Below are 21,534 nucleotides of genomic sequence, written 5' to 3' on the forward strand. Positions count from 1 at the left end.
GATTTTATGGTATTTTTTTTTTAGGATTTATTTTGTTTTGTTTTTTACTTTTTGAAAAAAAATTCCCTTCCTTTTGTTAAATCAAATTTCAGATTTTTTTTTTGTGGTGAATTTTATGGTAATTTTTGTGATTTCTTGTTTTGATTTTGGACTTTTTATAGTTACGTTTTAAACATTTTTTTTTCTGCCTTTTTAAAAAAATAATATTTTTGACTTTTTTGGGGGCAATTTTGTGTACATTTTGTGGTCATTTTTGGGATCTCCTTTGTTTTAGGACAATTTCTAGTTACTTTTTGAAAGGTTTTTTTTCCGTCTTTTTTTTTCTTTTTTAAATCAATTTTCTGACTTTTTGGGCAATTCCAAAGACAAGTTTTAAAACTTTTTCTTTTACCTATCGCCCATCTTTTTCTGACAACTTAAAATTTTGGAATTACTTTTTTTTTGACATTTGATTATTATTCTTTAAAAAAATAATTAATTCATTTGGATAATATTTAATAAAAAAATAAGTAAAAAATATATTAATTTCTACTACTAAACATTTTTTTAGACCCACAAGGAGCCACAGGAGAGGTACTAGATGTACCACATGTGGCTCCAGAGCGGCAGATTGCAGACCCTTGGTATCACATGAGAAATTGAGGTAAAACAAATATGGGTTGCCAATTAAAATTACAATTTTCAAAGAACCCATGCTCACAGATGCTGCAACCAGAGGGTATAGGGGAAGTTAAAAACAAGAGTCAATGCAAAGAGCAATCTGAGCTGTTTGACATACTGTAGGTAGTGAAAATTTGGCACATTTTACATGAGCGCAACCCACACATACACAGCTGAGTTGCTCATCATTTACCAATGTATGTTACTTACAAATGAGGCATTATTTACAGTACAAATCAAACATTTTCTTTACAATATGTAATAGTCTAGCAGGGGCATTCTGATTATATTACGTTAGCGATATGTGATATGTTAAGCAGCAAAATCCGCCCGTTTTTCTCAATCTCAGAGGGCGGCCATTTTGCCACTTGCTTTTTGATAGAAAATGACCACAGTGGCACTGGGCTCAGGTAGCAACCAATCATAGGTAAGCTTCAGAAAACGGGTGAGCCGTGATTGGTTGTTGCCTGAGCATGACATGACATTTTCAGTCAACAGCAAGTGGCAAAATGTCATTCTGAACTTTTTGCTGTATCTTTATATGGATAACATTTTCCAATAGCTTTTAAATTATTATTATTTTTTCTTATTTATTATTATTTTTTCTTCTGGAGAGCTCAGTATTGTTCATTTGGTAATTTTACCGATTTGACTTGTCATCATCATTGCTCTCCTTTTATATATATATATATATATATATATATATATATATATATATATATATATATATATATATATATATATATATATATATATATATATATATATATTTTTTTTTTAATATATATATTTTTTTGTATGTGGGTGATAATGTGTAAGTGCTTGTGTGCGTGCAAGTGTGTGTGTATTCATTAGTTCACCTCAAACCTATTAAAAAAAAATCCCATACCGTTCACCTAAACCGAACACTTCCAGCCAGAGTCGTGAGGCCGTCAGGAAAGAGTCGTGAGGCCGTCAGCAATAGTTTTTAAATAATCTCTTTAAAAATGTTATTACTGTCCATGTTTTTTTTTTTTTTTTAGTTTATTAACAATTGTGTTGACTGTGGAAAAAGTCTGAAGAAAAAGAACGCAACAGAGTCTAGTGATGCTTCCAGAAGAGAATTCCTGAAACATTTGTTGCTCAGCTGCCACTGCCAACTCTTGCATCCCACATTCTACCCACAGCTTCTGAAGACAACTGGCCTATTTGGCGCGTGTGCGCGCGCATATATACACACACACACACACACACGCTATAAAGATAGGAACATTGACATTCACCTCACTTTTTCCCTGCAGGCCACAGAGGAGTCAGCTACGTTGCCAAGATGGCAGAGTAAGTCCTCATCTCAACTCTCTCACTTGTAATTTGTTAATCCACAAAACTCACAAGCATCTTTTGTATTTCTCTCTGAAGGAAAAAGATGACAGGAAGCCGGAGGAATTACCTCAAGGTAAAGCACGCTGGTGGTCATAATTCAATGTGATGGTATAGAGAGCCGTACAGTATTATCTGATTTGTTTATTGACATTGATCTTTTTTTTTGTTACATGGACTGTATCCACAACGAACAACAAATTTGTGCAGAAAAATTGCTATTGAACTGAATATGAGTTTTCTGGGCTCAGCATGTTGAAAATCGCACAAACAGATTTAGACTTCAGATTCAGAATTGTAGTAATTCATGAGCCTTTTCACCATCAGCTCACAATTGAATATTATGTTACAGTATCTTTAAAGTATGAATTTTTATCCTCATTATAAGGAATGATTTTGCATTTTGGTACTTTGACAAAGAAAATATGAAAACATATATTAGCCATATTTGTTCACAACAGACACAATTATGCAAAATTAGCTTAAGCTTACTGTATTTGGTTTGTCATTTTACATGGCAATACTTTCTTGAACCTCAGTAAAGCTTTGTCCGTTAATTTATTTAAATGAATGTGAAACAAATACAAACTTGTGTACAAATTAAAATAAAATAAAATCTCTGTGGCGCTGTGCTGCCTGCTCCTACTTCTCCTCAGAGCTTGCTGTTGCAGATTGGTCAGACAATGCTGGATGAGGCGGCTGAACAGGCTCAAGACGAGAAGACCAAATACATGGAGGAGAACTGCCCTGCTCTCTCTTTCCCTGCCTGCATGCAGGAGTTGCAGGTAAACATCACATTACGACTATCAGTTCTCCAACTCACAAACATAGTAAAATGAATTCTGACCTATTTCATTTGAACCAAACCACATCCTAAGCTTCACCTTACCCGCACAATGAGAATAAGTGGTCCATATGTTCAAATTCCCTAGCTGTATTGCCATTGTGCTGACTCTTATCTGACTTTGACAGGAAAATCACATGAGCTTACATAGTCAATGCAAAATGATTGTTTTCAGTGAATTTATGTAAGGTAAGACACCTTATAGTTAGGGGGGAAGATCAAGGCTATTTCCAGCACTTTTGACCACAAGATTTTGGACTTCTGTCTGAATACTACATGGGTGACATCTTATTTTCCATCTTGCTTTACAAATTTTACATTTTAAAATATCTAGATGGCCTTGATCCACAGGAAGGACAGAGTTTTATCAGTAACAAATTGACCAAATCACAAGCACCAAATGTCAGCCATACAGTTCTGAGGTTCAGGGTGGTTTTCTTCACGTATTCCGGTTTCCTCCCACATTCTAAAATGTATGTCAATATGTGTGCACCATTCACTCTGACAGATTGGGTTTAAGTATATTCCCAAAAATGGGTATGACTCCAGATCACCTGAGATAGTATTGTTTAAACGTCATGATAAAAAGATATATCTTGTTGGGGGTGTGAGAACGTTTAAGGACTGTGATCTACATGGAGAAAATTAGGAGCCAATAGTATGACTGAATGTATAACTGGATATTATCAAGGGGCAGGACGAAAATACTGTACTCAAAGCTAGATGTAACCCACCCATGCTTTTCAAATTGTCTGTATTTCGAATTGCTAGGAGCTCTGTCGGAAACTTCACAAGCAGATTGACCTGGTAGATGATGAAAGGTACGACATGGATATGAAAGTGAAGAAATCTGAAAAGGAGGTACATACGCATCTTTTAGTTCCACATCATTATGTTTTATTGACATCTAAAAGCAATATTAGTGTGTAAAGATATATCCCTTCCCTATCAGATCAACGACCTGAAGTTAATGATTCAGGATCTCAATAAAAAGTTTAAGAAGCCGGCCCTGAGGAAGGTACGGATGTCAGCTGATGCCATGTTAGCTGCCCTGCTGGGGTCCAAACACAAAGTGTCCATGGACCTGAGGGGCAACCTGAAGCAGGTCAAGAAGGAAGTGAAGGATGAGGTTGGTCAATTACACACAAGAAAGACATAACATTGTTGATAATTATTTTCTGATCAAATTCTTTGCGCTTACTCAAATTATAATATTTTAGAATACATAGGCCCAAGTACAACTGACTGATTGCACATATCTCACTCAGGAGAAACAGACTGGTGACTGGAGAAAGAAAATTGAGGACAAAAGCGGAATGGATGGCAGGAAGAAAATGTTTGAGACAGAGGCCTGACTGAACTCCAGAATTCTTGTGGTGTTGATTAGCATCATTTTTGTGTTTTATATGTGACCACATTGTTAATATTGTTGTGTAAGTTACACAAGGTAATATATTAGAAAAATTATCAGACAGATAAAAACATCAATTGAGGCTATAGCTGGAGAAGCAAAGGGAAAACTTTCAATACTTAGTATTCTATTATAATAACTGTTACAATTCATCACTTTGTCACACAAGAATCACAATATATATATATATATACATATATATATATATATATATGCAAACATATGTTCATATATCATATGTTACAAGGGTAAAAGTGAATAAAACTTTTAATGAAATGACAAGTGATTCGCTAATTTACATAAATATACGGGGCAGCAGTATTTCATCAATGGCCTCTGTGACTGGAGTCAAAGACCGTGGAGGACAACAAACAAACAAAAAAAAAACAATGGCAAAAGTAAAATGGCAACGAATTGAGAGATGCAGATGCTCGTCTCCTTCCAGATTCTTGTTGATTCCAGACAACTGTTGAGGTGCCCTTGAGCAAGACATCGAGCCCACCCTCCCTTTCCTCCGTGTTTGTGACCTGATTCTTTATCTCTGTCATCTGAAACACAAATTCACTGCAGAGCCTCAGTTGAAGTTCCGCTTGAGGATTAAAATTGGTATAATAGTAATCAGAGTTGGGTAATCATGTCCAGAAAGTAAAAACCCTGCCACAGATTGGCTGTAACTACACACTACAGGTGCTTCTACACAACTAGCAGGTAAACGAGTTTGTCTCCACCTGTTGAGTAGAATCACCTGTGGCTAAAGCCAAACTGTTTCAGGCTTTTTACTTTCTGGATCTGAATTCCCCAACCCTGATGATGATGCTGATGACAATAATAATTATACTACTACTACTACTACTACTACTACTACTACTACTACTACTAATAATAATAATACATTTTATGATTTGTATTGGTGTAAATTGGATTTATGTAATGTGATGGTGAGATATAGAATAGAATAGAAAATAATGAGCCAGGTAAAACAAAAAGGATTAATGCACACAACATTCATGACTGGGGATAATATAAAGAACAATACTCAATGCAGAAATGTATCAATAAAGTTTTTAGAATCACGTTTTTTCAGCACCCTTAGCTCATGTGACATCACGAGAGAAGACTGAAACTGGCGGAAGTAGAGGGAGTTCTCGTTCGCCTCCATCAAAAACGAAACAGGCTGCTGCCAGAAATTTAAATAAAGTGTCCAATAAGTCGTGTAGAAATCTCGACAAAGCGCTCCGGGTCGCGCGGCCTTCTACACATTCGACAAGAATCACCCAAAATGACAGCGGTGGTGTTTTTTGGTTGTACCTTCATTGCCTTCGGCCCTGCCATCGCTCTGTTCCTGTTTACCATCGCCCGGGAGCCTCTGAGGGTCATCTTTCTCATAGCAGGGTGAGTCCCGGTGGAAGCTTAGCACATCGTGTGGACGACAACGTTTATTTGGTCGGTTTTAGGTCGAGAAACGCCAGTCGATGTCCGGCTAGCTTGCTAGCTATTAGCTTTGTTTTGATTCTCATTCACGAACACCGTCCATTGTGTTGCCTAGTGTTCACTAGTCAGTCTTTATCATCGTGTGAATGAGGCGACTCGTACTTGGAAATATCAAGGCGCTTCATAAATGGCTTATTTTCTATTGTCTGGAAATATCGTGGCCGCCCTCAGAAAATCGATTAATTAGTCTTTCTATACTGTTAACTAGGAGATAATGTGCAGTGCTTTTCAACAGTATAAATCGTCTTAATCCACAAGCAAAGCAAAGTTTATCACTAAAACAACATACATCGTTCTTCAACTCACAAAATGAAGCATGGTACATTCCAAAAACAACTTAGTGTTAGGTTAATTGTTACTCTACAAATGGATGACGACCTGACCAATCCAGGGCGTACAACGCCTCTCATCCATTGTCTCTCATCCATTTTTCTTCCTACAAACGTCAAATTAAATAGTCCAGGAACATGTGAAAATGCACACAATAATAATCAGTCTAGGAGGTAAGTGCCATCATGTTTTACATTTTCTTATAGCTTGTTGTGTTTGTTTGTTTCCTTCCAGAGCGTTTTTCTGGCTTGTTTCTCTCCTGCTGTCCTCTCTGGTTTGGTTCATCTCCGTTCAGATAAGTAATAAGGACAGTGCGGTTCAGCAGAAAGGCCTCCTCATCTTCGGCGTGGTGCTGTCTGTCCTCCTGCAAGAGACCTTCCGCTTCGCTTACTACAAGTTGCTGAAGTAAGCTATAACCCACACAGTTTTTAAGAGTAGTGTTAAATTTTTTATATGGTGGAAATTCTAAATATAAATACCTGTGAAGTTGTAAAACTTGGAATTAATTAGTATTTCTGTAAAAATATACCTCGAAAGTCACACCACTTTAGGAGTCAAACTGCCAGATTTCAGCATGTTGTGCTTTTTAGAAATTACTTTCATCTGTGTTTAGCTTTTTCTTTGGCTTGTGTATTTATGTAGTTTTTTGTTATGCCAACACACCACAGTAAAGTACCAGTGATGGAGGAGAAGTGTTATGATGACCATATATACGGAAATTGAAATTGTAGTTGGTCCTTGGTAGTGTTGTTACGATAATATTTTTACTTCAATATTTTACTTCCATAAAGTACCTAAATCTTAAAAGACCAGTTAGAAAACAGTGGAATAATAAATAGTTCACACTTAAACAACCACAACTTATTTGTATTTGTATTAATTTTAGTTAAAGCATTAACTTTGGAGATTCATTATTTTTTTAACTACTAAATAAAAAAAAAACAGTTTTATTATTTAGTTCTTGTGGCATCCTATATAACCTCTGCTTACGTATGCAGCCAACCTTAGAGGAGGCACTGGTGCAAAATTGTTCAAACATGGGCTGAACTTAAGGTTGTTTAATTCAGTTTTATTTGCTTGTCGCTTGTTGGAAAAATTTAAAGTAATTGGCGAACTTTGCAAAGCCAAATTTAGAATATCATATTACCGTGTTTTTTGGACTCGGAGTCACACTTTTTTTCATAGTTTGGTTGGTTCTGCAACTTATACATAGTATTCACTGACGTCACGGCATCGCAAGTCCTCCCCTCATCTTGGGTCAACTTTCCACCGGTGTCAACTTTGCTTCTATTGTGTTTACACTGAATGTTCGTTCGTTACTGATTAATGTCACCCCCAGCTTCCGCTAACGTTACTTATGTAAGCAAGATGTATGCGGAAGATTTAGTACACGTTGAAACGTTTGGTTAATGGAATCGATTGGATTACAAACATTTGCTGATACTCACCGGACCGGACGACATGGCAATGTACTGTAGGATGGCTTGGCTCTCAAAACACAGACATTTTTGCGTCTTCCGTTACTTTCGGCTTTTATCGGTTACTATGTGCATTCATCATTTGTGAATTTAAGGTGAAGAATCTCGGGTTATTTTAAAACCAAGTTAGCTAGTTCCCCAAAGGCGCTAGCTACTAGCGCTAGCATGTAAAAACAAAAACAACTACAACGTAGTTGATTCATCACTTATTTTCATACACTTTAACAATAATTTCAACTTTTGGGCTGCTGGGAAAGGAAAATAAGAGACCTTAAGGAGGGTATTTGTAGAGATCTCAAAATCGAACATCTTGACCACAAATCTATTTTTAGCCAGAGCTAGCCACGGCTAGCGGCTCATATATCACGATTGCATTATGGTAAAAGCTTTTTTACCATCTTACAATGACACTTACCTTAATCAAAATGGTCAGAACACATTTTGGCAGACTTTGTTGGTTGGAAATCCTTTTGATGTATCTTTGTAATTCCGGACACTTTGTTGGTCCCATTCGACATTCCATGGACAGGTATACACCGGCACACAATGTGGGGCAAATGACGGCATGTGAACACTTTCTAGAAGTTTCATTTCACATCTTTGTTTGCCCAATTTTGCACCCGTGAACGGCACACGTGTGCACCATTTTGAAACAGTTTGTGAAAATCTGGAATTAATGAATCAAAGTAACTTGTAGTAAGCAACACGAGCACTCCTCAGCATTTGCTTGCGTTGTCTCGCTGGCTGTTTGCCCCACCAAAGGCATGCTGGGTCGATAGGTGGGGGGTCGGTGACGTCATGTAAATACTATGTATAGTCAGGTGCGACTTGTATATATTAAAATTAGAGCTATTACTGGTACCCAAAATAAATATAAATATAGTAATAATATAAATAATATCATATAAATGAATACATAAATCGTGTTCTAGACAATACTTGTGGTGCATTACCAGTTGCCAAAAAGGAAGAATGAGTTATGCATTCTTTGGTGGCCACCTTCTTTATCATGCTAAAATGGTGATGGTAATGCACCAAAAGTATTTGCCAAACGCCAAAGTAAGTAGAAGAAAAGACGTTCTAACACTTTTGTTTATCTGCTGTGATACGCTATTCTGTTCCACTTGTCCATCTTCCCTCTTTTTTAGTTATGATCATTTTCACACCATGTATCATCTTTTAGCCACTGCCATACATATTCTTTTTTGATGCCTGTTGTTTACAATGTTGTTGTATGGCGTCTGTGCATTTGTGTCTGCAGGAAAGCAAATGAAGGACTCCTTACCCTCAGTCAGGAGGAAACTATGCCGATCTCCATACGACAACTGGCCTATGGTACACTTTCAAAAATAACACAACAGAAATATATATCTATTTTTATCATGGTGGTGCTGAGCTTAACTGAAACTAACACATTTTGGTTCACCTGAAAGATTTTGGGATCTACTATATATTCAATTTAAAAATGCGACTTTTCAATCCATTGATTTAACTGTATATTACTTCTTGCCATTGTCACTGCACTAAATCATAACTTGGTAATTGAACTCGCCAAACAACAAAAGCATACTACAATCATTTCGGGATACCCAAACATTGTTGAACTTTAGTTTTGTTCTTAAATCATACACTGAAGTAGTTATAAGCAATAAGTCTTCTACTTATTGCTGCACTTCTTATTTAATTTTAATTTTATCTTCTTATTTAATTTTAATTTTATCTCTTTCTATTCTGTTGTTTTTTTCTTTACTGTAAACTGCAGCTGGACGGAGTCCAGGAAAAAGTTCCCCACGGGGAAAATAAAAGTATATCGTATCGTATCGTATCGTATCGTATACTTGTATGTTTTAGAAATGATAATGAATATGATTAAAAACATTTTTTTTTTTTAAATTATGATTGAGCCATACAAACAAACTCACCATGTCAGCGGTGTAGTTCCTGACATGTTGGATCCTGTCTTGCTTGTGATCTGTTCCAGTGTCTGGCCTTGGTTTTGGATTCATGAGTGGCGCATTTTCTGTGGTGAACATTCTGGCTGACTCTGTTGGCCCGGGAACTATCGGGATCCATGGAGACTCGCAGCACTACTTTTTGTCTTCAGGTATCACTTTATTCTGAGATTGCATGGCCATACTGTAGACCAAAGGTTCTGAACCTTTTTGACCTCAAGGATCAACTTTTCCGATACAAAATGGCCTGGGGCCTAATCAGAAATTATGATTAGTGTTGAAATATTATTGACTTATTTAGGGGTGGGTGATATAGCTTAAAAATTATATTGCAATATTTCAAGGAAATTTGCAGTGACATTATTATAGACGATATGGGTAATAATTACTGAACAATATGAGTGGTGCTTCGAATAACATTTTTGTTGCACATAACATTTAACATCTTATTTGTATTTAATTAGTAAAATACGCAGCCCTCACAGCCCACAGGTGCAACATTGAAATTATTCTGAGGCCCACTAGTTGCCACTTATTGGCCTCGGCCCCATGGTTAACAATTACTGCTGAAGACAATTGTAATTCTTCCATAAATGACCACCTGCAAACTGCCAGGTGTACAGTGTATATAAAAGGTCAGCCCCGCTCTGAATACCAAGAATTTGTGACTAATTGACGCTCCTAAGTCCCCATAAAGGTATATAATTGATTATACGTACCACAGGATGGTGGCAACGAGCAACGTTAGTCTAACTAAAGCTCCCCAACTTGCCTAAATATACAGTAGTTCTTGGCACCGCGATGCCACGAGATTTTGTCAAAGCAATTATTTTATTGCTTTGGCCTGAGTATAAAAACAAAACACAAATAGTTTTTTTTCCCCCCTAGGTGAATACGTTGCAAAAAGAAATCTGTGAAGTTGCAAATGCTCATGTTGAAGGTGCTGTAGTTTTATTACTGCTCATGTGAAAAGAAATCTGAATAATTGTTGTTTTTGAGACCTAGCAGCATGGCGTGACCAGGTGTGACTATTCCAGCACAATATCCCCCTTTTTCTTCCTTGTTTGTCTTTGTCCCTCTTTGGATCATGTCACCTTATGACTTAAAATCGAACCCTGTTAATAAAAACAAAAACAAAACTGACTGTTTTCATTAACCGCATCTTGTGATTTATAAGTCACTGGACTATATACAAAATGCACAATCATCTCCCTATTCTCCTGCATTATGGTAGACTGAAGCAAAGTTTATAGTATACTATGAATTGTGATGAATGATATGGGGGAAAAAAGTTTAATACACAGTACAGTACATGCATGTTCACTTTTGAAAGTCTTCCTTCTCTTCCCTTCCTAGCATTCATGACGATGGCCATTATCCTTCTCCACATGTTTTGGGGTGTGGTCTTCTTTGATGCCTGTGAGAAGCAACAGTGGTGGGCAGTTGCTGCTGTTGTCATCAGCCACCTGGTCGTTTCCTGTCTGGTGAGTGATGTGCGACGTTGGGGGCTCACGTTGGAAAGACGCAAGCTTGGCTACGCCATGATTGTGTTTAAATTCAGTCAATATCGGGATAATGACAGCGCTGGCGCATTGGGTTTTGCATCACATAGTGACGTCAGGACAGCCAAATCCAATTTGTGTGTTGTTCACAGCTGTTCAAACTGAGACGTATCCTGTCTAAATCAGATATGAAGCTACCTTCCGAATGTTGTTTCAATCCATCCCGCAAAAAATACATTTCATGTACTTTGTGACTGTTCAGACTACAAAAGAGCCATCCATCTGGATGGGCAAAAAATCAGATTTTGGCTGGCAGTCTGAACAAGGCCTAAATCCACTCTCACCTCTGTCATGTTGTAACTAGGTAGCATTTGTTAACAGTTCTCTTTAGGTTGTGTAGTTGTAATTAATGCTGGCAATTTACCTTATACCACTGGATTTAGTTGATCTGTCTCCTTTTACAGACTTTCCAGAACCCAGAGTATGTTGCCAGCCTCGTTCCCACCTACGCTATCTTGTTCCTAATGGGCATGTGGGCATTCTACTCTGCTGGTGGCTCGCTGAGGAACCTAAAACTTTGCCTGACCTGCAAAGACAAAGATTTCCTGCTTGCCAACCACCGGCCCAGATAACGCAACACTCCAGGGAGCTCGCAGGAGTCTCCATCCAAAGATCACACACTCACACGCGCACACACACTCACAGATATGCACTAAACACCATGAGAGAGTGGTTGGTCTCTGTTGATCTGAAGTTTGAATTTCAACCCTTTTTTTTTTGCATGCAAGGAGGACATTAAAAGCAGTGACTGATTTGCAGAGGAAACGTAACATTTTGAGAGAGATTGACTTAAGTTTAGGTAGAGCTCAATTTGTTTATGAGAATTAATTGATATGAAATGTGGTTCCGCTCACAAACATGAACTCCTGTGCTGAGTAGTGCCCATGTTTTTAATTTGCTGTGATGATACAGGAAGTTTCAATGTGGAGTGTCACCACTTCAACGTTATATATATTGCCCAACATTTAAACCTTCGTACAGGTTTGTATTTTAGTAATGAGTCATGTTTTTAGAAGGGTCCATTTTGAAAAATGAATTAAAAAATACATTGTGTGTTATGGACATCATTGCCACTGAGTAAATGCTTAACAACAGATAAGTGAAAGTTATAAGATTTTTTTTTCATTCAAACTATTTTTGAGCAATGTTGTTTTAGTTGACACACAAATTGAGCTGTGAAAGCTTTGTAATTTTATGAATGTTTTGTTTCTTTGTTGCCTTTAGTGACTTATCTGATCACAGCATTTCATATTTTAGGAATTTGGGTTTAGTATAATGGTGCAGCATTCCTTTATTTGCTGCATCCTAGGCGAGTTCTACTAGAGCTTTGTTTATCAGATGTTTAGATAAGTGTGCCAATCTTCTCTTTGTATTCAGCTAAAAAAGGCTAAATTCAGATACAAGTCTGAACGGTAATTAATTAATTGTTTTGAACCAGGAAGATATAGGAGAGAAGCATAATTTGTTTGCATTACAATTGTCTCAAATAAATGTGTTGTATTGCGTTATAAAATGTTGCATGTTATTGACATGGTGGTTCTTGACCTGGCTTCGATCGAGCCCTAGGAGTTTGGTGAGTCAGTCTCGGTCAAGAAGACACCTGACTCACATCATTCGTGATGATACGCCCCTCTTGGCTATCATTGGCTGCAGGTGAATGGAAGCTCTCCGCTCATTGAAAAGCATTGGACTTTGAATCGTTGTAGTTTGTGAGGATTAGTTCGATTTCAAAATCTGATGAAATGTTTGACATCAATCTGCTTGGTTGACTTGCTAAGAAATACGTTAGGTTCAGTGCAACCAATGGGAAAGATTATTCAGAGCCCTGATATATTTTGATTCTGTATGTAAGCATTACTAAACAATGGGGTAAGCAAGTGCTAGAGCACTAACTGGAATACCGTTTTATTTTAACAGGAGCGAAGAGCCAGGACCCATTCTCACATGACCATGTGCCATCTGTTTTTTTTTCCTACAGCAAGTCGCCCTAATTATTTTTTTAAAAGCACTGGTGAATGTCCAGAAGTTTGCCATGAGGCGTGAAAAAAGAGAAAAAAAGCACTCCCGTAGAAGCCACCAATACTCTCCTTAGTAATTCATTTGAGGCACCTGTTCTAAAAAAATTAAAAAAAAAAAAAAAAAACATTGAAAATGTGTCCACTATAAGTGAAGGCATTTCAGAACGTGATGTAATGCCAAACGGTACAGAGAACGTTGAGTCGTTTCAACTCCGTTGATAGACATTGGCACCGAGAGAGCAGTTGAATCTAAACACTCTTGAACCAAAAACTTTGAAAAACAGACTAACTAAAGACACTCACTCATCTGCTTTTTCATTAAATTTAGCCGAAATGCAATGCTTGCTAAGAAGTGCGTTATACTTTTTAAAATTTACCATGGTGTTTATTAAATATTGTACAAAAGTAATAAAAAAAATACTAACTAATAAAATTATAAAAATTAACAGAACCGCCCTGAAAACTAATTAAAACTAGCTAAAAAAAAAAAAAAAACTCAAAACGAAATAAGAATAACTAAAATGAAAATTATTATAAACCTGGTTCACGTGACCACTGCAAACGAGGTCTCGAATGTCACAGACGTGTCGGCAACCTCACGCTGTTTCACAGGAAAGACAAGCTCGGTGTTTGACAAACCTTTTCACAGTAATTAAAGCCCCAATTATTTGATACAATAGCGATCTGTCGGTGGCAACGTAAGATGGCTGCCCTCTGGCTTCAGGCGGGAGGTGCATAGGTACACGTGACGTCACGTCTGATCGTATATTTCCAGTCGCCATATTGCGCGGTTAGCAAGTCGACTGATGATTAGTTGTTTGCATAGCACGCTTCTCGGCTGTTGTGATGGTACACTGCTGCTGCGTCGCAGGGTGCTCTAACAAAGCTAAGAGAGGTAAAGGTAAATTATTCTACCGTATTCCGAAGATAATTATGCACCAAGGCCAAGAGACAGAAGATATGTCTATAAAACGGCAAGCTAAGTGGCTTAGTAACATCTCCCGTCTAGACCTCAAAGACAAATCGAAAGGTTTGGCTCGTGTGTGCAGTGATCATTTTTTGAGCGGTAAGTTTGTATACTTTTAAATTAATAGTTTGTGATATAAGAGATTGTTTTTTTTGTTTCGTTACACAGCCAGTGTCCTCCAGTAGTCTGTACACTCAGTATTGTTGACATTGTTTTTCTGATTTTATAGCATACATATTTCTTCATTTTTAATGTTGTTCAAGGAATTTCTTAATGTCAGTATTAAGTGCATGGATTATATAATTTAGTTAAAACATAGATTACTAATACTAAAAGGCTACGATTGAATTTAATGAAGCCATATGGAGGCTTTGCATTTAATCATGTTTTTTCTTACGGTATCTGGCACATTTGCCTGTTATAAAAATGACTGCACATTGGCCAAACCTGTGCATGTAAACAGACAAACCCCTCCAATAACTCAAAGTTGAGCTGTGCATGACACAGAAAATATTTGACAAATTATTTTTTGGGCATTAGCAGGGTTCTGCGTTAAGCCTTTTCGGGTGGTGGCCTGACAATTGTGGTGCGGTTGCCCTGTATATTGCTGGCTTGGTCCACACCCTTCATTTTGGCGTGCATATTACAATACAACACACAACATTAAAACGTATCCCAGAGCATCTCACACACTTACTACAAACACACCACATACTATGTAACTAAAAACTTGCACAGTATGTCTATTTGCATACATTTTGTATGCATTAGGGCTGGGCGATATGGCCAATATATAATAAAATCTCTCTTTTTTTTTCTTCTTCTTTTTTTTTTTTTTAAAGGTTTGATTTACAGTATTTAAAAACAAATCCTGTTCAAAATGTTCAGAAAACAGAAACATACACTGATTTTAAATAAGTTTTAACGTAAACTTCTATATTGACTGCTCTAGTTACTACCTCTAATCAGCTCAATCATTACCTCCTTTTCAGAACAAGCGACGTGTGATGCAAGTGACTTCTACAGTGACTAAGACTCATGAAAAAGTTCAGCGTGACAACAAATAACCAACTGTGAGAGCAAGATCCAAGATGACTGAAGCTAACTGGGATGATTATACAGGTATAGCTTGAAGCACTTTGCACGTCATGGAAAATGCAGCTCATGATGTACTGTGTAACATGTTAGGGGCCAATCACAGGGCTGCGGACCGTACCAGAGACTAACCAGGAAAAAAAAAAAGGATAGTGCTACTGCTATCTAGCATTTCTGTTATTTTGGATAGATAGTAATGAAGCTGTTGTTAAAGTTCATACCGGATTGCTTGTTATTTACATTTCATGAACAGCTGACTTCAGGACTGCATGGGTTTTCAGCTACCAATTTTTGGAGCAGTTGTCTCACTTTGTGGCCGTAGCATTCTACGATCTCCCTGTAATTGAGGATTTTTTGTGTGTAGAAATTTCACCTTTATTAAACGATGAACTCCCCCACACGATTCTCACCCATCTAAACACTTGTTTCACTTTTAAAATGCAAAATGCAAAATAAATCCGCTCAAGAGGACATGGCGACAGTTTTTAAATTATGTTGCGGATATATGACATAGTTTGGTGTTAGTGAGGCGATAATCAAGGCTGATTTGTGCAAGAACTAACTGTAAGACAACAGTGCTGGTCAGGACACAGGCATGAACATGACTCCAAGGTGCGATTCAGGAGCCTTTACTGGTCTGATATTTGCAGCGAAATTTACATTGATGCACAGCAATAGTATAAGGTTTGAGATTTTAGATGTTCAGCCTTCAAAAGAAGTCCAACTTACAATATTATTACAAATAAACATGGAAAATATATGAATAAACAATGACACCATCTAGTGGCCGTAAAAAAAATAACTACACTAAGTGACTCCATGACACGCATTTAAAGCAACGAACAAGCCCAAATTCCTTTTCCTTCATTCTGTTAAGCAGTGTGTATGAACATTAAAAGTGCAAGTGCAAAAAAGTGCATCCGATTCCCTGGAAGAAAAAAAAATTAAGCCGATTAGGTATGAAAATATTGACATACCCTGTACGCTGCCATATTGTGCATTTTGGACAACATAATCACTGTGATGCAACACACTTACTATTCATTTCGGACTTGTTTTATCGTGCTGTATTGCGTCGCTAATTATTACCATATTTTAGATGGCACTCAATTACTTTGGTAAATGTTCTCCTGCACAAGAGCGCTTGCTGTATTCTACGGTAACAGCTCATGAGGGCGGCAGGGGAAACGACTACTGTGTGTGGAATGAAAGATGGGCTGTATATAAAACAAGCGCAGCCACTACACATGCACCTCTGTGTGTAAAAGAAAACACTATTCATAATATGCAAAACATGCTAATGCTGTGTTATTGAATTTATAGGGAGAAAGGGAACTGTGGGTAATGAAAGAACGATTAAAGATTGTTGATGGAAGTCTGATTGAGTTCTTGTAAGTTGGATTTGCTTTTGTTTTAGTGGAAAAGAGTGATAATCCTAGGTCACTGGACTCCGACCCATCCGTCCTGAAACATGGAAAGGAGCTGAATTTGTTCAGCACAGCGCAGAAGAGAAAACTCCAAAGAATTGAGCAGGCAAGGAATTCATCACCATCTGCAGCAGCAGCAGCTAATATCCCCTCATTAGACTGTCCTGAAGAAGGCCTCGATCTTCCTGCTCGAACTGAGATTCTTACTGAAGATTGTGCAGCGACCTCTGCCTCTTTTGAGTCAGAATTTCAAGCCCTCAAGAATGAGCATTTGTTGTTTAAAGAAGAAATAGAGGGAATTGGACTAAATGAGATGAGTCTCCAAAATGATAATAAGGTGAAGACTCTTACTGGTTTACCAACAGTTTCACTTTTGATGACACTCTTTCATTTTGTAGCTCCTTTTCTGAAACCCCAGTCAGACATGACCTCGTTTCAGCAGTATATGCTTACTTTAATTAAGCTTAGAATGAATTTGTCTTTTGACTTTCTTGCCTATTATTTTGACATTGAATCGACCACCACTGTTTCCAAACTTTTCAAACACTGCATCAACGTCATGTATCGTAGGCTGGTGCCATGTTTAGTTATATGGCCAGACAGGGAATCATTGAAATATTCTCTTCCGCCTGCATTTAGGAACAGTATCTTCGAAAAGACGGTGTGCATTATTGACTCTTTAGAAATACTAATAGAGAAACCGAGTAGCTTGTTAGCAAGTGCAGAATGTCACACACTGTACAAGTCGCAGCATACCATGAAATACCTAATTGCCGTTTGCCCACAAGGTTCCATTTGTTTCATTTCAAATGGTTGGGGAGGTCGCACAAGTGATAAGTTCATCACAGAGCAAAGCCATTTTTTACGTCATTTGCTCCGAGGGGACCTAGTTTTAGCAAACCAAGGTTTTAATGTTGGCCAGAGTGTACATTCACGTCAAGCAGAAATTGAGATTCCAGCATTCACTCGTGGTAGAAAACAATTGGATCCTGTTAACTTGGGGGACACCAGTTGCTTACCATTTAAGATTCGCTTTGACAGAATCAGCCGTGTTCTTTGTCACAAGTACAAAATTTTGCAAAGTACTTTCCCCGTAGTTTTCACAGATGTTGATACAGATGATGTGACTTTTCTTGACAAAATTGTTCATATTTGTTCTGCTTTTATGAATGTCTCTCAGTCTGTTGTATCTTTTTAGTAACTGCATGCTTTATTTAAGCAAATGAAATGTTAGTCGTGTTGAATGGTTGCCACTGTACAAACACATACACACATGGATATTTTTGCATTTACTGTAAATAAACCAGCATAGTGTACATTACTGGACTCTGCCCATGCTGTTTTTTTATTTTACCTACATGTGACGTAAGCTAACAATTCATTGTAACAACCTACCAGTAAATACACAACAGACACCCGTTTAATGGGTGGAGTGCAAATAATGTAATTACTAATGTAGTTGTTGAAAACAAATACACCATGAAGGGCAAGAATTAAATGGGGGGTGACATTACCGCGTTGTAGTCTGGGTGTGCATGTGCTTAAATCTGGGGTACCCAAGTCCGGTCTCAGAGAGCCTCTATCCAGCCTGTTTTCCTCCTCCGACACACTTTAATCAAACGATCAGCTCATCAGCAAGCTCTACAGAAGCCTGATACCAATCCTGATTATTTGATTTGGGTGTGTTGGAGGAGGGAGACATCAAAAACAGGCTGGATTGGGGTTCCCAATGGCCGGACTTGGGCACCCCTGTCTTAAACGTTAGAAGTAAATGCACAGCTTTTTGGTTTATTATAGAATCCCCAAAATGTGCTCGCTCACTACCCTTTTCCCTTCTCATCTTGTTTCCATTTATGAAATTGAAACCCTCTCACTGTGTGACACATATTATACTGGGGTCTCTGAGGACCCCATGAAAGTCAAAGAAACCTTTTTAACAAGATCTTCATATGCCAATAGAAGCGGTGGCAGCTGGTGACACTGTGGGTAACTTACTGAAAATACGAGAGCTGTTGATTTCTTAAGGGGGTTTTACAGGCTCACATGATCATCACGTTGATCAGCAAGCATGCTAACCGCACTACTATAGTTTATTATGACTTATTTCTAAAATGGAGACAGCGCTGTGATGTGGTTAGCATGTCTGCTTGACAGTCGAGATGTTCTATGATGGAATGTTTTGCATGTTAGTTTAAAGACCCAGTGTGTCGTCCATAGCGCCATCTACTGGTCAGAGAATAGCATTAGAAGCACGCAGGAGCACACACGCTATGGTGGCTCAAAAAGTCTATCAACAATTCTTATTTTGCATGGCGACTTGGCAGCCGTTGTGAAGCCCGGCGAGCGATGCCAAAAGACCGAGCGATCCGGAATTAGCTGAAGCAGCTAACGAGTGGCTAGCGGGAGTTAGTCGAGCCATAGGCTGGAATGGGTAACGAGCAGCTAGTGGGAGGAGCTAGAAAAAATAAATAAATAAAAAGCTTGTAGAAGCTTGGAGAGCAAAGCAGAAAGTGACAAGCAACGGGCCCAAATCACAGGACTTATTGACGACCACCTGCAGGGCCCCAGCTGTGGAAGGTAAGCTGCGTCCGCCGACCCATTGGGTCAGACACTCGATGCCATCCCAACTACATTTGCAAAGTTGTCCTTTTGGGCATCCGTAGCAGGAAGATGCTGGCGAAACATGGCAGCTCTAGTAAGGTGAGACTACAGCCATGTAATATAATGAGTGATCTATGATCTATGATCACATTAAAAAACATTCATGCGACAATTTTTTGTATACTATTGACATAAACAATCGTTTTTGAAAATGAATGATTAGTTCATCACTAGATGGCGCTAGGGATCACTGAATGTAAGTGAAAATTCTAAATTGTCCAAAATTGTGAGTGCGACTGGTTGTTTGTTTCTATTCGTCAGATGATGACTCCAGCTCACCCATGAGTCCAATAAGAGCCAGCTCTATATAAAATAGATGTAATTGTTAAATAAATGTGGTATGGTTACTTTGACATGTCAACTACAGTACATGACATCTTTTGCGGAGTCTCTTCACAGAGGAGTGTTTGGACAATCTCCTTGTTTTAGCCCCACCCACAAGCTCAAACGCTCCCACCTATGCATATATTATGCTAATGAGCAGGTGCACCGGCTCTTCAAGTGCACGCCAAGCGCCTGGAGGATGAGCCGGATGGAGCAGAGCAGGCAACAGCGGGAGTCCAGCCAGGCAGTTTTCACCAGGTGATGCTGACTGATTGACAGGATCTGCAAAACACGAATGGATCCACACTTAGGACTTAGCTGGAAAAGGCTTTTGAACTTTTTGTTTTTCTATTTTATCTTAATTTATCAAGGTGAGTCATGTTGGAAAAAATGGCGATACCATTTACAATAAGGAAAAAACTAGGTGATTACATTCTGTATTTGTGAGCAATATCATTACTCTCATGAATCTTTACCTTGATTTTAGTGCAACTATCAAGGAATGATGTGGACGTGGACCATTCTAACTCAGATGAATTATTTAAGTAAGTTGTTTAAAAGGTTTTCCTCTACATTCTGCTATGTCATTTGCGTTATTTTAGATTGATTATTATAGAGTTACTTTTTTATACTTGCAGTAGTTGTCTGCAATTCAACAACAGCCTTGACTTTAGATTTAACTTTTTTTTTTGAAACACTAAACTTAAATTGCTAATTGCCTTCTTTTTTCAAAGGATTTACAATTATATATATTTTAGATTTTTTTTTTGCAATTGACACAATGTTGACAGGTTTTTGGATGAAATATTTAAATAGGCAGACCTTGATTATTCCCTTGGTTGACAGTTTGGTTTTCTGGTAGTTTGGCTGATGGGGGATCATGAGGGAAAGAAGCAGCAGAAACAGACCTGTCCTTGTTCTTTCTCCTAACAGCAACAGCACCAGGATAAAGCAGCAGAAATGGGACACCATTTCCCAGGAAAGGCAGGTAGGCAGCAACATTCGCCATCCTTACTCATGGAGTTGCTGGGATTAGAGATCTCCCCCTAAAAATCTTAACTCCTCACCAAAACATGAGTCGAGAGAGAAGATTATAACAACTCTTTTGGCAGGCTCATCTTGCATAACGTATTGCTTGTTTTTACTTATTTAGTTGTTTCTGCTGTTTTTTTTTAAAGCATAGTTTTAGATCCAAAGTATACATCGATTCAATTTACTTTTATACACAGAATGTTATTCCATTAAATAAATACAACCACTCAATCAGCTTGGTTTTGTAAATAAACTGAGTAAATTGATTTTGATTAAGAAATCTGTTACTTCAAACAAAATCACTCAAAAAAGTGCTCAGTTACACTGAAAAATGCACAGAAAACATATTTTCAAAAATGAACAGAAAATGTATTGTATAAAAACATCCAATATTTCTTCTGTAGGAACAGATGTGAGAAATTCCCAGTAGGATTACACAAAAGTTCTTGCATTGTGTCATTATCATCTATCTGTGTCTCTATCAGCCCCCAATGTGCTTGTTCCTTTTGTCCAACTCTCCGTTGGCTCAGAAAGGCGTGAGAATTCGGTCCAAACGACAGAAGCTACAAAAAGGAACAAAACGATTAGTAGCACAGGTGGCAGGTCACAGGCGCACAGAGCGGATCTATCTCATGTTAGATCAACAAAACCTTTGTCGTTTTGCGTCATCTTTGCTTTGACATTTGGGTCAGCTGCATTGTGGCCAGTTCGGTTTAATTTCCCTTGCTGACCTTTGATGAATAATTAATTGTATAGAGAACCCCTATGCCCCCCAATACGCCCCTTTGCCATCTGCTTTGTTCCTGCTGTTTGAGATGAAAGTCTTGGCTTGAGAGCTCAGGTGTCCACGGAGCCTCAAATCTAGAAGCATCTTTTGTTTTGTCTGCTGAAGAGAAACATCCATCCATCCATCCATCCATCCA

General features: G+C 38.0%; 3 protein-coding genes and 1 long non-coding RNA gene across 4 annotated transcripts in view; all 4 read left to right on the top strand.

Moving 5' to 3' along the window:
* Positions 1–1,918: 1,918 nt before the first annotated feature.
* Positions 1,919–4,544, top strand: LOC144050679 (troponin I, fast skeletal muscle-like). The gene is made up of 6 exons (XM_077564184.1): positions 1,919–1,977; positions 2,059–2,095; positions 2,676–2,804; positions 3,635–3,724; positions 3,816–3,992; positions 4,132–4,544. The coding sequence occupies exons 1-6, from the start codon at positions 1,970–1,972 to the stop codon at positions 4,216–4,218; spliced, it is 528 nt and encodes a 175-aa protein (XP_077420310.1). The 5' UTR covers positions 1,919–1,969; the 3' UTR covers positions 4,219–4,544.
* Positions 4,545–5,386: 842 nt separating this feature from the next.
* On the top strand, positions 5,387–12,604 carry aph1b (aph-1B gamma-secretase subunit). Its single transcript, XM_077564183.1, has 6 exons — positions 5,387–5,666; positions 6,330–6,500; positions 8,835–8,908; positions 9,555–9,677; positions 10,882–11,009; positions 11,492–12,604. Exons 1-6 carry the CDS (start codon positions 5,554–5,556, stop codon positions 11,657–11,659), a joined length of 777 nt encoding a protein of 258 aa, XP_077420309.1. The 5' UTR covers positions 5,387–5,553; the 3' UTR covers positions 11,660–12,604.
* A 1,289-nt stretch (positions 12,605–13,893) lies between these two features.
* On the top strand, positions 13,894–17,915 carry LOC144051098 (uncharacterized). The gene is made up of 3 exons (XR_013293994.1): positions 13,894–14,171; positions 15,065–15,194; positions 16,585–17,915. It is a non-coding gene; the product is annotated as an uncharacterized LOC144051098 (long non-coding RNA).
* Positions 17,916–19,625: 1,710 nt separating this feature from the next.
* Positions 19,626–21,534, top strand: part of otog (otogelin) — a 66,881-nt gene continuing 64,972 nt past the window's right edge. The window contains exons 1-3 of the mRNA XM_077563407.1: positions 19,626–19,837; positions 20,513–20,567; positions 21,097–21,147. Of these exons, the coding sequence (XP_077419533.1) occupies positions 19,626–19,837; positions 20,513–20,567; positions 21,097–21,147 (318 nt within the window). The remainder of the gene's footprint in view (positions 19,838–20,512; positions 20,568–21,096; positions 21,148–21,534) is intronic.

The sequence above is a fragment of the Vanacampus margaritifer genome, chromosome 4, assembly GCF_051991255.1.
Source record: "Vanacampus margaritifer isolate UIUO_Vmar chromosome 4, RoL_Vmar_1.0, whole genome shotgun sequence".
Classification (NCBI taxonomy): Eukaryota; Metazoa; Chordata; class Actinopteri; order Syngnathiformes; family Syngnathidae; genus Vanacampus; species Vanacampus margaritifer.

Excerpts from the sequence above, each read along its gene's own strand:
- LOC144050679 (XM_077564184.1), top strand. Across the intron at positions 2,096-2,675 it reads GCCGGAGGAATTACCTCAAG|AGCTTGCTGTTGCAGATTGG; the intron begins GTAAAGCACGCT and ends ACTTCTCCTCAG. Across the intron at positions 3,725-3,815 it reads TGAAGAAATCTGAAAAGGAG|ATCAACGACCTGAAGTTAAT; the intron begins GTACATACGCAT and ends CTTCCCTATCAG.
- aph1b (XM_077564183.1), top strand. The coding sequence starts at position 5,554 with ATGACAGCGGTGGTGTTTTTTGGTTGTACCTTCATTGCCTTCGGCCCT. Across the intron at positions 6,501-8,834 it reads GCTTACTACAAGTTGCTGAA|GAAAGCAAATGAAGGACTCC; the intron begins GTAAGCTATAAC and ends TTGTGTCTGCAG. Across the intron at positions 9,678-10,881 it reads GCACTACTTTTTGTCTTCAG|CATTCATGACGATGGCCATT; the intron begins GTATCACTTTAT and ends TTCCCTTCCTAG.